This window comes from Mastigoproctus giganteus, chromosome 14 (assembly GCF_048544385.1).
Source record: "Mastigoproctus giganteus isolate SK-2022 chromosome 14, ASM4854438v1, whole genome shotgun sequence".
NCBI classification, from domain to species: domain Eukaryota; kingdom Metazoa; phylum Arthropoda; class Arachnida; order Uropygi; family Thelyphonidae; genus Mastigoproctus; species Mastigoproctus giganteus.
Window position 1 is genome coordinate 62,882,119 of NC_143588.1, and position 17,036 is coordinate 62,899,154.

Sequence of the window (17,036 nt, forward strand, 5' to 3'; positions counted from 1 at the left end):
AACACGTCTGGCTCCCATTACCCTCATCAACAGACTTTGTTTCCCCCTCACTAATGAGGGGGAAACAAAGGAGTTCTCTTACCAAGAATGGCTTAAGTTCTTCAAATTGGAGCAGCTGAAGACTAGGAGCCTGCGAGGTGATCTGATTGAGGTGTATAAGGCCTTGAATGGGTTGAGCACGCTGAATTCTGATGGGATTCTTCCACTTGCTCAGATTAGGAACCTGAGGGGGCATAAATTCAAATTGAGGAAAGACAGTTGTAGAATAGATGTGTGGAATATTGCCTTTAACCAGCAGGTAGTTTATTGCTGGAACAAAGATCCATCTGTTGTGGAAGTTGATAGCTTAAATAAATTCAAGGAAGAACTGGCAAACTTTTTGAGGGAATGGATATATGAAATTGGTTTTTTTTTTGGCTGATGCTACATAAACTCATATACTTGCTTTCTTGCATCACACTACTAATTAGCAATTCAAATAAGTACTGGCATGCTGCAGAAAATCATCCCATGTGCTACCAAGTGGCACATACTTAGATTTGCCAGTGCCTAGACTCAGAGCTTAAGAGAGGTTGTGTGGTCACCACAGATGTAGAAACAATATTCCATAGGCCAGATTTCTGATTTACACAGAGTCAGTAGCTATTCAGAAGAAAATTGATGCTGATGGTAAAAAAATAATATGCAGACTAAGCAACATTTGTTATATATTCATACCAAGAGAGTTTACAAGTCAGGGTTATCCCAGTAAAGATGTGTAATCTTATCCAGAAAACAATGCTGTTGAAGATGAGCATGGAAGTAGCAGATTTTTTTTGCAAGAAATAAGACAGGACTGAGTAAAGAAGATTTACAGGTCAATCTGTCTAAAGAGATTTTTGCCATATCCCTCAGAGGCATTTTGCTTGTAGCATATTCACAATATCATCTTCCCTTTACCATAAGTCATTTATTTATATGATTCAGGCACCTTAAGGCAGTTATTTGATCAAAAGCACCATGTCCCCACCCACTATCCCTCCCTATCTCTCCTAAACACACAACATTCACTTATATGAAATTTATCTCTTTATCTGTGAGTGGCACCCTGTTTTTGTAGGCTCAACTACATCAGTTTTAATTGGCTTGACCTGAAAGCTATAATTCATTTAATCTGCTTACAGTACTCCTGGTTACTGTAAAGACAAATTATGTTTTATACTTTATTGCTTTTGGCAACCCTGGTACATCCCTTATAGTTAGTTTTTCTATATCAATATTGAATTAGAAACTCATTATGAAATGCTCTTTGGGTAATTTCATTGTGCACAACCTTAATGGAAACTGAATATGATTAATTGGATTATTATTCTTTATTATTCCCTCAACCGATAAGCTTCATTCCATAAAATAATTGTGCTAATGATTGTTGGTCATTAATATAGAGTAAGATGACAAATGCAAACTTGGGGAACCCCTCGGGTCTTTGAGGTTTGTCTGGTTTCAGAGACGTTGCAGACTTTCTTCAAGTAATGATAACAAAGGCTGCCATTTGCAAGTCTAAATTGCTGATGGAGCAGATCTCACTTGTGAGTCAAGTAAATGAAATTTTGACAGAGTTCAGTTGTTCTGTAACAAACAAACCCTCAGCTTCTACCTTCATGCTAGCAGGACTGTTAGCACACTGATTGTGACCATCCAATTGTGAAATACTGTAAGCAGTGGTCAAGGTTTGCCATCAATATCACACAGAAGAATTGCTGATCCTCCAACACTGGCCATTATTTGCTGCTAGATCAGTCTTATTACCCAATTTTGCTTATCAGAGGCCTGAAGTAATGAAAGCTACATTTGGTTTCTAGAGCAAAGTACTCTGGCATCTTCTCATCTCTGCTGTTGTGCAGTATGGGTCAAGTCTTCTGAAGTTATGATAAGCATTGTCCTTGATTGTTCATCACAGACATTCTCTCAGGTATGACAAGCTAGAGCTTGCTAGCTTGCACACTGCACCTAATACACTGACAGTGCAAGTAGATGTGGTTTTTGCAGAATGACTGGACTGTTTAGAAACTGTTCTGTAAGTCTGAAACACTGATGGAACTGTTATTCAGGTAACACTTGAGTCAAGTGGATTGAATTTTGACGAAGTCATGTTGTTCTTCAACCAACTAGATCTGACGGTGCAAGCGAATGTGGTTTTCGCAGAATGACTGGACTGTTCAGAAATTCAATCCACTTGACTGCTGGCCCTCCAACACTAGGCATTGGCTGCTGGATGAGTCTCATCACCCAGTGCATTACCACCATTTTGCTTATTGGAGGTCTGAAATGGCGAAAGTTGTGTTTGATTTCTAGAGCAAAGTACTCTGGCATCAGCTGACCATGCTAGCCAGGTGGGTAAAGTGCCTGCCTGGCAACCCAAAGGCCGCTGGTTCGAATCCTGCCTTGGGCTTGTATCAAAGTACTGCAAAAACCTTGGGAGGTACATTATGGCCACAGAAGCCAATGCGCCAACAACTACCAAAAAAAAAAAAAAAAACTCTTTGCTCTTCTCATATCTTCTATTGTGCAGTATGGATCAAGTCTTTTGAAGTTGTGATAAGCATTGTCCTTCAGGTTTGTCACATTCTCTTAGGTATGACAAGCTACAGCTTGCTACCTGGAAGTTTAAAATGCTGATGGAACTGTTGACACTAAAGTCAAGTGGGTTGAATATCTGTGAAGTGTTTCGTTCTGCGATAACCAAATCTTCTGCTTGCCCTTTCATGATGGTGTAACTGTTAGTAACCCTGGATGTAATCCCAGTGAGAAGGTCCCAAAATACTGCACCTAATATAATGTAGGTAACCACCCAGGTATGGATAAATTTTAGGGCACAAAAGGTGATATTGTTGTACATGTTGCCGCTAATGACCTTAAGAGTAACAGATCTGCAGATTTACTTAACGGTACAGGTCAATGCTGAAAATAAGTCGCAAGTTAGGATTAAATTTGAAAGTGTCTGCAATTCTGCCAAGACACGATAGGAGGGAGTATATGATGAGAGCCTTGTCAATCAATTTGGTGCTGGAGAGATTGTGCAAGGCTCACGGGGTAGGATTTTTTTCAGCATGGTGTGTGCTTGCTAATAGGAGAGACTGCTTCTACAGGGATGGGATACACTTAAATAGAAAAGGTGCAAGAATATTTGCTAATGCTATCGAGGCAGTGTTAGGTGGGTTGGAAAACTGCTAGGTTGGGCAGATTCACAGACTAAAAGATTAACAGTAGCCGCAGGCAGAGGCAAAATAGATTCTTGCACTGCTTCTATTGTAATGAGCAGCAGCCTAGAGAGCAAGTTGCTGGAAATTTCAAGAGCTGCCAGCAGTCATCATGGAACAAGTAAATACATAGGCTGTGTTAGGGTAACTAAGAGTAAGAACAGGTACATGTATATTTGCATGTACACCAATGCTAGAAGTATAGTAAATAAATTTGATGAATTTGAAGTGTTGGTCAAGACATCAAAGGCAGATATTGCTGGGATATCAGAGATGTGGTGTCACACAGATATAAGCAGTGCATAATTGGAAATTGGGGAGTAAAATGTGTACGGAAAGGATAGACAGGGAAGGAAGGGTTATGCTGTTAGTTAAGAAACATAAAATCTAAGGAAGTGCATCCAGTTGACATGGGTGGACAGTGCAACGTTGAGTCTGTTTGGTGTGACATAAACGTTGAGTCAGTTTGGTGTGATAGGAAAATGAGAGTAGGTATGTGTTATTGGCTTAATGACTCCAATGAGTACAACGAAGAGTTGTACAGAGAAATAGAGTAGGCCAGAAAATCAGAATGTCTTGTAATGGGGTATTTTAACTTTCCAGATATTAACTGGAACTTGTGGGTTCCAGTACTTGTGGTTTCTTGCACGGTAGCAAGACTTTTATAGATTTATTGGAAGATTGTTTTCTACAGCAACATGTTTGAGGTGAAACCAGAGGGAGTAATACTCTTGATCTAATTATCAGCAGTGATTATTCATGCATAACAAAATTTTTAGATAAAGGAACCACTAGGTGACAGTGATCAGAGTGTACTGATGTGGGATTTACTTAAAGATGTAACTACCATTAAGGATAAAGGGAAGGTTTTTGTTTTCATAAAGGTGACTACAGTGGTCTCAGATAGTTTTTAAATTCTATACAGTGGGATCAACAGATGATGTTACCAACAGTGAATTCTAAGTGGGAAGCCTTCAGGGACGTATCCTTGCAGTCTACTAGGCTTTTCATATCAACAAAGAAATACTGTTCAAGATTTAGGTCTAAATGGAATGGATGCCAGATGAATTAATGCGGCTCCTGGCAGAGAAGAAAAATGCATGAAAAATGACTAATCATGGGATGCAAATAAATTATAAGGCGACACAGAAGCCTACGGCAGATATAGACTAGTCTGTAATCGAGTGATAAAGGAGGTAAGGCAAGCAAAGGCAGATTACGAGAAATCTTTGGCAAAGGATGCAAAGAAAAACAGCAAAGACTTCTTTGCTTATGTAAACTCTAGAAGGAAGGAGATGAATCAGAAGTGTCCACTTAACATAGATGGTTCGACTATTGATGATCTTGCTCAAATAGCTGATAAACTGAATGAGTATTTTTCATCTACATTCACACATGAGGAATTATTCAAGGAGGCCAATTCCAGAAGTTTATCAAACTCTAACAGGGAGTTAAGTGATTTTGTAATAACTGAGAGCAAAGTGGAGAAGAAATTGTTGAAGTTAAATATAAAAGAGGCACCTGAGGCAGATGGAATCTATCCAAATAATTTGAAGGAGGTAGCAAGGAAAGTAAGCAAACCATTAGCAATAATTATGGGAGCATCCTTAGAGTCAGGATAGGTCCCCGTGGACTGGAGATGTGCAAATGTATCCCCAATTCACAAAGGGGGTGCAAAGGGTAACACAAATAATTATAGACCTGTTAGTTTAACTACTGTTCTGAGGAAAATAATGGAGTCACTGGTTAAAGAAGCATTGGAATTCATCTAGACATGACTGCAGTAATAGTTCAGAGACAGCATGGGTTTGTTAAGGGGAAGTCTTATCTGACCAGTTTGATTGAATACTACAATGTGGTCACAAAGGAACTGGATGCAAAAAATATCATATACTTGGATTTCAGGAAAGCTTTTGATACTGTTGCACATGGAAGAATGCTGTACAAATTGGAACAGTATGGCATTAAGGACAAGTTGCTGCAATAGATGAAAGGATGGTTGAGTGGGAACGTAAGATCACTCATTGGTGAAGACAGGATATTAGAGCTGGAAAGGAATTAGAAAATGTGAATTGGAATATCATCAGTTTGGCTGAAACAAGAAGAAGAAAGGAAACATAAGTTTTTAGGCGCCTCCATAGCCAGGTGGGAAGGAGCAGCAGTGCGTAGCACATGCTTCTTGATTAGACTGGGGTTCGAGCCTGTCACCACCAAATACGGAGGATGCGGAAAGGTCAGGGAATGACCACCGCATATCCCGGAGCAATATGGCTTTAGTTGCTAATGCTCCTAAAAAAAAAAATAACAAATAACCAAATAACATAAGTTTATCAAGTGGAAATCTGCTGTACACCAATGGAAACAGTGAAAGGAGTGAAGGTGGAGTTGGGTTTCTGATCCATAAAGATTTAAAAAACAACATTTTGGAATTCAAAAGTACATCACCAAGGGTGTCAAGACTAATACTCAAGATTTCTAAGAGGTACAAGCTAAAGGTTATAATGATTTATGCACCAACATCGAGCCATGATGATGAAGAGGTTGAAGAAATGTACACTGAAATTGAGTCTTCTAGATAAGCAGAAAACCCACTACACTATTATGGGGGACTTCAATGCTAAGGTTGGAAAAAGACAAAACAGCACAGAAAGGGGAACTATAGGAAATTTTGGAATTGGTGAAAGAAATGAAAGAGGCGGAAGACTTGTGGAATTTGCAGAATCTCAAGGATTATCAGTAATGAGCACTTTTTTCAAGAAAAGGGTGAACAGAAAGTGGACATGGAAGAGTCCAAATGGATTAGCAACTAATGAAATCGACTTCATCCTCACTAACAGAAGATATATTGTGAATGATGTTACCGTCCTGAATAAGGTAAATGTTGGAAGTGATCGCAGAATGGTAAGATGTACACTTGATATAGATGTAGGAAAGGAAAGGAAAAAAACTGACTCGAGTAAATAATACAAAGGTCTTTGAGTTAACAGAAGAGGAGAAAAAGCAGTATGTACTGGAACTTAAAAACAAGTTTGAGCTTCTGCAGACTGCTCAGGACCAAGATATCGACGAGGAATATTACAACTTTCTGAAAGTGATAAAGCCCAAGAAACCTATAGGGAAAAAGAAATCCAAAGAAGAAAAAATTAGTCAAGAAACACTTGTTATGATGAACCGAAGGCGAAATATGAAGAGCAAGATAAACACTGACAAGGAAAAAATTGAGTATACTGAGTTATGCAAAGCCATTAGAAAGAGACTCAGAGAGGACACAAGAAGATTTAACACAAGAAAAGTAGAACAAGCATGAAGGGAAAACAAAGGATTTAAATCAGTCCCTTGAGCAGTAATACAGAAAGACAAATGATATTGAAACTGAAGAATAGCGATGGTGTACTTATAAATAGCAAAGAAGGCATAATTCAAAAAGCAGAAGATTACTATAAAGAATTATATAAGGAGCGAGGTAATGATGCCAGCAGTGGGGAAGGTGGATCACAAATTAGCAACACATACAATGTACCCGATATCTTTCCTGTGAGCTAGAACATGCATTGAAGAAAATGAAGAATCAGAAGACTCGGGTGAAGATGAAATTACTGTAGAGTTGTTAAAATTAGGAGGAAGAGACATAACACAGAAACTGGCAAGACTCTTCACAAGATACATTAGGAAAAGTGTGACACCTAAGGAGTGGAATAATGCAATCATAGTTTTGCTGCATAAGAAAGGAGATAAATCAGAAATTGAAAATTATAGACCAATTAGCTTGTTGTCCCACATCTACAAATTGTTCACAAGGGTCATTACTAACAGATTATAAAGAATACTTGATGAGAATCAACCAAAAGAGCAAGCTGGCTTTAGGACAGGATTCTCAACTATGGAGCACCTTCAGGTAATATTGCTGCTAATCGAGAAAGCAAATGAATATAAAACCCCATTATGCCTGGCATTTGTGGATTATGAAAAGGCATTGGACTCCATACCGCATAAAGTAATGTTTCAGGCACTGGAAAGACAAGGCATAGACACCCCATACATTATGATTTTGAAGAAAATATATGAGAATGCTACCTCCTTTATTAGACTAGACAAAGACAGTAGGAAATTTAAAATCAAGAAAGGAGTTCGACAAAGAGACACAATATCTCCGAAGCTGTTTACTGCTGCCCTTGTGGAAGCTTTCAGAAGATTAGACTGGTCGCAGAAAGGAGTCAATGTGAATGGAGAGTACCTAAACGATTTACGATTTGCAGATGACATTGTGGTCATAAGCCACGATCCCAAAGAATTAGAGAAAAATCTTAATCAGTTATGCACAGTTAGTAAGGATTTTGGACTAAAGATGAATATGGCTAAAACAAAAGTAATGATGAACAAGTATGCCACAGAAAGGGAAATAATGATTGAAGGAGCAGTAATTGAAAAGGGGGAGTCATATACTTATCTGGAACAAGTTATTAGCTGTAATAATGATAAATGGCTGGAAGTCAAGAGAAGAATAAATTTTGGATGGATAGCATTCAGGAAATATTGTCACATACTGAAGAGCAATATCCCAGTTTGAAACGTAAAATAATGAACCAATGTATACTCCCCACCATGACTTACGGAAGTGAAACTTGGGCACTCACCAAAAGAATGGAAGTTAAGCTGAGAACTACACAGCGAAGAATGTAACGAATTATATTGGGAATCAGACTGTTAGATAAGAAGAGAAACACATGGATTAGGCAGCAAACTCAAGTAAAGGACATTCTTATCAAAACTAAAGAACTAAAATGGTCCTGGGCAGGACACATAGCTCGAAGACATGATGACAGGTGGACTAAGAAAATAACAGAATGGTACCCAAGAGGAGCTAGAAGAAAACCTGGAAGACAAAGGCAGAGATGGATAGATGAAATTCATGAGTTTGTGGGCAGTAAATGGATGGCCAGTGCTGAAAACAGAAGGAACTGGAAAATTTCTGGAGAGACCTTCATCCTTCAGTGGATTGAAAATGGCTGATGATGATGATGAGTGGGAAATGGCAGAGAGTGGTAATAAATGTTTACTGCTCTACATGGACTATTGTTATTAGTGGAGTCCTCCAGGGTTTGGTGCTCGGCCCATTGTTGTTTTGTGTATTTATCAATGATATCAATGAAGGTATACCAGGCTTAATGTCCAAGTGTGCAGATGATACAAAGGTTGGCAGAGTTGTTAATGACATTAAAAACAGTATGCTACTGAAACATGATCTAGAAAAGTTGTTTAGCAGATGGGCTGAGAAGTGGCAACCGATGTTTAACATTGACAAATGCAAAGTACTGCCTATAGGTAGCTGTAACCCAAGAGAAAGTTACTGACTGTGTGGTACGACACTCAGGGAGGTGGAGAATGAAAAATACCTGGGTGTAATTGTGCAGTAAGATATGAAGTTCTCTGAACAGTGCAGATGGGCTGCCAGAGCAGATCATGGAGTTTTTCAGTGATATATAGGAATTTTGCTAGCAGTGATAAGGAGGTGATTATCCCTTTGTATAAGGCAATAGTCTGGTCACACTTTGAGTACTGTGTACAGGTATGGAGGCCTCATTTTAGGAAGGAGTTGCTAGAATGGATATAGAGAAGGGCAACAAGATTGGTGAGAGGAACAAAGGGGTGCGCTTATGAAGAAAGGCTTAAGTCCTGTAAGTTAGAGCATCTGGAGACTAGGTCCCTGCAAGGTGATCTGATTGAAGTGTATAAGTCCTTGAATGGTTTGAGCAGGCTCGGTGCTGACGAGATACTTCCGCTTGCTCAGATTAAGAACCTAAGGGGCATGGATTCATATTGAGAAAAAACAGTTGTAGAATAGATGTGCAGAAGTTTGTCTTTGTAGAACGGTTTTTCATTCCGCAAAATAATTCATACTGGTCGTGATTAGCACCAGTGTTCCACAGGGGCTTTTCTGGCTATCATTCTTCAAATGGAGATTAAGAGACATTCAACTCTTATTATTATTCAAGTTGAAATGTGTATAACAAGATTTCCAGGCAAGTTTATTCGTTAATATCGATGTTCCAGAAAACGCCTATGTCTTACATGATTGACTAGTGGTTTATATACTGGGACAACAATCTCATGTTCTCAAGACCTATTCTGAAACGTGGAGAATAGATTAGCAAAAACAAAATCGGCGTTGTGTTTTTCATTCTGAAATCCTCCCATAAGTTAGACCTCAGAATGCCACAAAACTATGATTCTTTTACTATAAAACTCATGCTATGGATAATGTGTAGCAAGAGAATGGCTAAGAGTCAAGGAAGATTAAGCAAAGCATGGTTTATTAATTCTAGCAGACAAAACAGGTGTAAAATACTGATTATATAAGAGCTCTATTTCTTATCAAAGAGGATAAAACGATATATTATAAGGCTAATGATACATGTGTACAAATATGTCTGTGGTCTTCAATTGGCACTGCCCATCCTCTCGGAGCCAACACATCCTCCAGTTTGAGTATCTGGGTGTATTAGTATTAGTAAAGGCCGCATGGTGCAAGAAAGCCTATGCCTTATGCTGCACCAGCCAAAAAAAAAAAAAAAAAAAAATCCGAACAAAACAATGATAAAAACAAAAAAAAAATAAAATAAATAACTAAATAATAATAATTAAAAAAGGGAAATTAAACCTATCATCCTATGCACTTCCCTTACCCGAAAGTACTATCCAGATGACCTTTGAATTTCCCCAAACTGTCGGCCTCTACCACCCATGAAGACAACCTATTCCAGTAATTTATAACTCGCTGGCTAAAATAAAACTTCCTGCAGTCCAATCTAAACATTTTCCCCCTTAACTTGAATTTATGTCCCCTAGTTCTAGCATCATTTATAATTTTGAAAATTTCGTCCTCATTCATTTTACTGATGCCTCTCACAGCCTTAAACACCTCAATCAAATCTCCTCTAAGGTGTCTAGTTTCCAAACTCTGCAACCCACATATTCAAAGTCTTTCTTCATAAGGACGCCCTTTTGCCGATCTCACCAGGCGAGTTACCCTTCTTTGCACCCTTTCAAGAAGCTCGATGTCTTTCTTTAGGTACGGTCTCCATACTTGAACACAGTATTCCAAGTGTGTTCTAACATAAGCCTTATATAATGGGATTATCACGTCCCTATCTCTACTTGCAAAAGTTCGATAGATCATCGATAGGACACCATGGGCCTTCCTTGCAACCTGTTTACAGTGCTCAGAGAATTTCATGTCTGACCGTATCATAACACCCAAGTCCCTTTCCTCCAGTACTGGGTTTAGTTGAACTCCACCAAGTGAATAAGTTTTTTTGGGATTACTGTTTCCCAGGTGTAATACCTTACACTTTGTTGGATTAAAGCACAGCTGCCATTTTTCTGACCATTCCTGAAGTCTATCTTGGTCTCTCTGAAGAAGCTCAGCTTGACAGTGATCATTAACTACTCTACCAATTTTAACATCATCTGGAAATTTAGACATCACGCCCTCTATCCCTTCATCAATGTCGTTTATGAAAATTAAAAACAACAGTGGTCCTAATACTGATCCTTGGGGAACCTCACTTCTTACATCAACCCAATCTGAGGAATATCCATTTATCATGCCTCCTGCCCTGAAGCCATCCTTATATCCATCTAAGGATTTTCCCAGTGATTCCAACCTGTTCCAGCTTATAAAGCAACTGCTCATGTGGGACTGAGTCAAAAGCTTTGCTGAAATCTAAATAAACAATGTCGAAGTTATTCCCTAAATCCAGCTCGTGAGTGACCCTTTCGAAATAGCGAACCAGATTTGTTAAACATGATTTTCCCTTTACAAAACCATGCTGAGTATCCTTGAGAATTTCAATTCGATCCAAATGATCTTGAATTCCACCCTTAATCATTGCCTCCATGATTTTCCCTACTACTGAAGTCAGACTGACAGGTCGATAATTTCCAACTTCACTTTTAGAGCCACCCTTATGTATGGGAGATACATTTGCACTTTTCCAATCCAAGGGAATCTCCCCAGGGTCTAGCGATGCTCGCATAATTAGCCTCAATGCACTCGCTTGCCGCCTCTCTTAAGATTATAGGGTATATTCCATCAACTCCAGGAGCCTTACTGGTTTGTAGGCTCGAAAGTTTTTTCATTAAATAATCTTGCGAAATTTCAATATCATTAATTACATATTTTTTAACTTCACTCCCACAATTTTCCATTGCCACAAAAGGCTTTTCATTTGTAAATATCGATGCAAAATAACTGTTGAGTTCATCTGCAATGGCAGCTGGTGTATTTATTACTATCCCCTTTCCCTTACATAAAGGTCCGATCTGGTTTGTCCTGCTCTTCTTGGCATTTATATATGTGAATAATTCTTTATCCCCCCTCTTTGCTCTGTTTGCTAGTGATTTCTCATAAACTGCCTTTGCCTGTCAAACCTTTTCTGTGGCTCTATTACACATCACCTTGTAGCTGTTATAGGCTTCAGTACTTTTTATTGCTCTGTAACCTTTCCATGCCACCTTTTTCTGCTCAAGTAATGTGGCAACTTCACGATTCATCCAACTTGGAACCCTTCTCGTGGAGTATTTTTTTAATAGTATATACGCATTCAAGGCATCTGTGATTAATGTTTTAAAAGCGTACCATAGTTCAATTGTATTCATTCTCTGTGCGATATCTACCCAGTTAATAGAGGCCATGTAGTACCTTAAGGCATCGTAATTTCCTTTTCTGAAATTAAAACCCATTCCTTTGCCTTTTACTTCTGCTACCTCTCTCGTCATCATCCACCTAGAACTCCGTGATCACTTCCTGCTACTGGTTCCTCTACTATCAGCCCTGTTATGTCATCTGATTCATGTGTGATGATGAGGTCTAGGATTTTCTTTTCTCTAGTACTTTCCCTGACATGTTGATACAAATAACAGTCATCTAGTTGATTTAAAAATTTTGTTCCCCATGTCGAGTTTCCTTCCCATTTGTTCCAATCAATTAGAGGCAAATTGAAATCACCCATAATAAGGCATTGACGCTTACTTGCCCATTCCATTTGCATGTAGAGGCTTTTGTCATAATCTTCACAATCACCTGGTCTGTAGATTACTCCTACTCGCATTATTACTCCTACTCTTTTACTATAAAACTCATGCTATGGATAATGTGTAGCAAGAGAATGGCTAAGAGTCAAGGAAGATTAAGCAAAGCATGGTTTATTAATTCTGGTATACAAATCAGGTATAAAATACTGATTATATAAGAGCTCTATTTCTTATCAAAGAGGATAAAACGATATATTATAAGGCTAATGATACATGTGTACAAATATGTCTGTGGTCTTCAATTGGCACTGCCCATCCTCTCGGAGCCAACACATCCTTCAGTTTGAGTATCTGGGTGTATATGTAAGTGTACTATACAGACTTAACAGTCATAACTTACGATATTATATTAATACAAATGGATCTTGCGAATCTTATACTCTAATTTCTAAGTGTTGTGAGATCGATTCTATCTTAGTGAATGTTCCTATGAGGAGGAATATTTCTCAGTAGACTCTATTAAATAAGGAGTCAGGTATGAACGTCCGACACTTTCATTCTATTAAACTATCGTGTCGTAAATATAGGGTAGGACTTACCAGAATAATCTTTGCTATATTCAGGAACGGACGTCTAGGAACAGGAGCCAGCAGTATAAGATTCTCAAGACGCTTTTGATGAGATAGCCTCAAGAAAAGAGAAGTGCTTCGCACAGGACAAGACTCTCTTTGTCTCCTTCTGTGTCTCTCTCTGTGTCTCTCTCTGTATCTCTCTGTGTCTCTCTTCGTCCTTTTCCATCCTCTTCGTCTGTCCTTTTGTCTCTCATCTGCATATATATTTATATGTCCCCTCCCCCCCTTTTAGAGTTTCCAATGCTTCTATTGGTTAAAACATTAATTTCGTGGGGAAATGAAAATCCCAGGGACTGTTATTTGGAGACCTGATACAGTGAAAAAAGAACTTATGAGGAGAAAAAGGAACCTCACATCTGCATGGGGTGAAATTTCCAGTCTGCCCAGCGGTAGTCACTAGGTCTAAAGTCCGTTCCCCAACACAAGGAATTTTCAGACAACAATCACCCCGTAGTTATAAGGTTCAGATTTCACCCTAAAGTATGTTTCTTAATTGTCATTACTCTCTTTCCTCCGACGAAAGTCATTTACTTTTTCATAGTTTTATAAATAATACATCCACGATATTCGTCAGATCCGATCGAGTAACGATCTCTTGCTGTGAATCAGCTGGACTCATAAAGATGGAATAGTATTTCAACTGCTGTTTTTCCCTAGCGCAGCGCCAACGACGTACGCTAAAAAAAAGAACAGACTTATACACGGAGTGAATATCACACTACAAGTACAGTAGTGACAAGTTACTGATAAAAAGTATAAAGTGACTTGGCGAAGTAACAGCCCTCAAATGCAAACGTAACAGTAAAAATTAAGACATTTTTACAAAAGCCCTTCCCCTTGCTTTTGACAGTAGTTAGATTTTTAAGTAAATCTCACATCAATACACTTTGTTCAGTGCATCCTGCTGGTTCTTTTATTTACAGATTCTTAATGGACGAAGAGTTGCTGCTAATAATCGGGATCGAGAGGATTGTTTTTGCTTTTCGCATGCTTTACACATGCATTTGGTAAAACAGATACTTGTTTTACACATCAAATGCTTTAAGAAAGCATTTGTCATGATCTCCCTTTATTTAAATGTTTATTAAAGCATTTGCAGTTATAGTAAATTGCCTCAGGTGGATCAAAATATGGTTTGAATGAAAGAAGATAAGAGTATAGTTATAAATGGAAATTTTTCAGAGTAGATCAGCAGGAGCGGATTAAGGTCGGTTGAGGCCCGGGCGCAGAAGAAAATATTGGGCCCCTTAAAAAAAAAAAAAAAAAAAGAGAGAAAGAGAGAGACAGGGAAAATAAAAATACATGTTAACCATTTTTTTTAAATAAATAAAAAATATTATGTACTATTAATGTTTTATTTCCAATAAAATTTGAATATAATATAATTAATAATAGCATAATAATAATCACAAAGTTTTGTGCTGACCAGGCTAGCCAGGTGGGTAAAGTGCCTGCCTGGCAACCCCAAGGTCGCGGGTTCGAATCCCGCCTCGGGCTTGGATCAAAGTACTGCAAAAACTTTGGGAGGTGCACTATGGCCACAGAAGCCGATGCACCAACAACTACAAAAACAAAAAAAAAAAAAAACAAAGTTTTGAACTAATATGTTCAACTAATTTGTTGGGGTTTTGTGTGGGCCCTTCAGAAGTCAGGGTCCAGTGCGCCCACCGTTAAATCCGCCTCTGTAGATCAGAGTTGCCAGTGAGATAACTCAGAGAACAATTCTGGGGACCCTGTTGTTTTTAATTTTGGTAAATTACATTGGCTAAGGTAAAGAAAGCTCAACACGAGAATCACTGAAGACTGGGGGAAAATTACCGGACAAACTGGCTTGCCGCTACTGCAGGTTCTCCATGCATTCTCCGTAAACAGACAGTGCGTGTTATCGGTAGCAGCAAGAAGTCAAGAACGATATATTGATTGACATGTAGGCATGGCAGACGATGTAATGATTAGTGTTTTCTCATTATTAAAAGCAAATTATTGGAGTTCATGAGTGTTTTTCCTACAAAAGCCCTATTACTGATAAAAACCATATTACTGATTTATTTGTACGTTTTTAAGATTAGGGAAAAAGGAAAAGGTTGCTTTATTTTTCATTATATTTACTAACTTGACCTTAAATGTTAGGTTAGGAAATAATAGGAAAAAGTTTCCTTACCATCCTTAAAGGTTAGATTAGGAAATAATAGGAAAAGTAAGAAAGATTCTTTATATATATTCTATTATATAAATATAGTATATATTCTATTATATATACACATATCGTAATGCCAATCAATCACTTAATGCTATGATGTTATCGTCTGTTGTGTTCACGCACCAGTCAGTACATCGTCTGTCATGCCTACATATCAATATATATATCGTTCTCAACTTCTACTACCACTACCGATAACATGCACCATCTATTTACCGAGAATGTGCAGTAGTAGTATTGCCCCATTTTGTTGCACCACAAAGAGTGATATCACACAGACTGAGGCTATGGATTTTAATAATGGGAGTAGGGGGTGTAAGGTTTATTGAATTGTGCTTGTAGCATATTAATGCTTGACCTTTCACCACTAGATTGCAATGCTTATTAATATTATTTCATTTCTTTAATAACTGACTAGTTTGTAAATTTCTTTAATCTTTAAAAATACTTATTAATGAAAAACAAAACAATTAAAGTTTGTTAATTATACTTTAAGTTTCAGAAAAATGTTAACATTTTTCAAGCAGAAACAAAATAACCCCTGGAAAATCTAAATTTGTGGAAGCATTAACTGCATGAAACTTCATCACCAACACAGCAACAAATTAAGCCTGGTTTGTCCCCCCACCATCCCCACCCAAGAATGCACAGAGAAACTGTGCTAGCGGCAAAACAATTTGTCCGGTAAGTTTCCTGTAGTTTTCCCTGGTTCTCGTGTTGGCTTTCTTTATCTTTGCCGTTACATTGAAAATGATCTAGTCCAGCTACAAAATAGCAAGTCTGGATCATTTTAATGTTCATAAAGATAAGGTCCTGCACTTGGGGAATAATAACTCTAGGTGCAGAATCATCGTTAGTTAATAGGAGTTGAAGGTGGTTGGTGACAAGAGGATTTGGCAGTGATGATTATACAGGATGGAATTCTCTGTGCAATGCAAGTGGTTGAGTAAGGAGATATAAGATATCTTCTCAGTGGCTTTTTGGACCTTTGCATATAGGTAAAAGGAGATTGCAGTTCCATTATATAAGACAATTATAAGACCATACTTGGATATTGTATTTGCTTCTGGATACTGCTTCTGAAAAAGTTAAAAAAAAAATCCTTACACTTGTTGAGATTCAGGACTGCAAAAGAATTTTCCTGTCAGGAGAGCAGGATAGACTTTAGAGCTGTGGTTTCCAGACATGGGAACTAGACACCTGGACACCTGATAGAAATGGGTGGTGGGGGGTTGTATGAGCCAGTATATCCTTACTGGTAGAAGAGACAAATGAGGAGCATAAATGGAAGTGGAAATACTAATGGACTTGATCTTTAGCCAACCAAGAGTTGACCACCATAATAAATAAATTTATTTATTTAGTGGTCAACTTGTGTGCGCGCGCGCACACACACACAGTGTGGAAACCTAATTTTCTTGTGTTGTTTGGTATATTAATAGTAAGCATAAAAGTTATTTTAACCTCTCGTTTAGTTTTTAAAGGTTGAGCTACCTGATTTTGAGGCTGCACGAAAAGAAAAGACGATGTCAGAAGAAGAGATTAGGGCAAAGTTAAAAGAGAAAGGGATTGCACCACCACGTAGATGGACAGAAAAGCCCATCTACCTCAGTTGTACAGGTAATTGCAATTTAAGATTTATAAAGTAGTAAAAAAAAAAAATAATAATAAATAAATAAATATTTTTTTTATTATATATATTTTATATACATAACACTGAGAAAAATATATATTTTTCTCAGTGTTATGTATCCTTTGTACAAAGTAATTGAGAAGCTTAAAATATTAGGATGTGTCCTCTGGCCTTCTTTTTACAGATGGCTCTAAATATGAAATATACTAGTGTATGCTATTGTTGAAGAATGTCAAAAGCAGTCTAAAAAAGGTGTGAGAATGGAGAAGAAAAATAGAAGTTGTTCTAATTTTAAAATG

At 37.9% G+C, this 17,036-nt stretch overlaps 1 protein-coding gene across 1 annotated transcript in view; it reads left to right on the plus strand.

The window, feature by feature from the left end:
• The window catches only part of mRpL45 (mitochondrial ribosomal protein L45), a 159,321-nt gene that overhangs the window by 50,057 nt on the left and 92,228 nt on the right, over positions 1–17,036 (plus strand). The window contains exon 3 of the mRNA XM_090388873.1: positions 16,580–16,724. Coding sequence (XP_090244999.1) covers positions 16,580–16,724 — 145 coding nt within the window. The remainder of the gene's footprint in view (positions 1–16,579; positions 16,725–17,036) is intronic.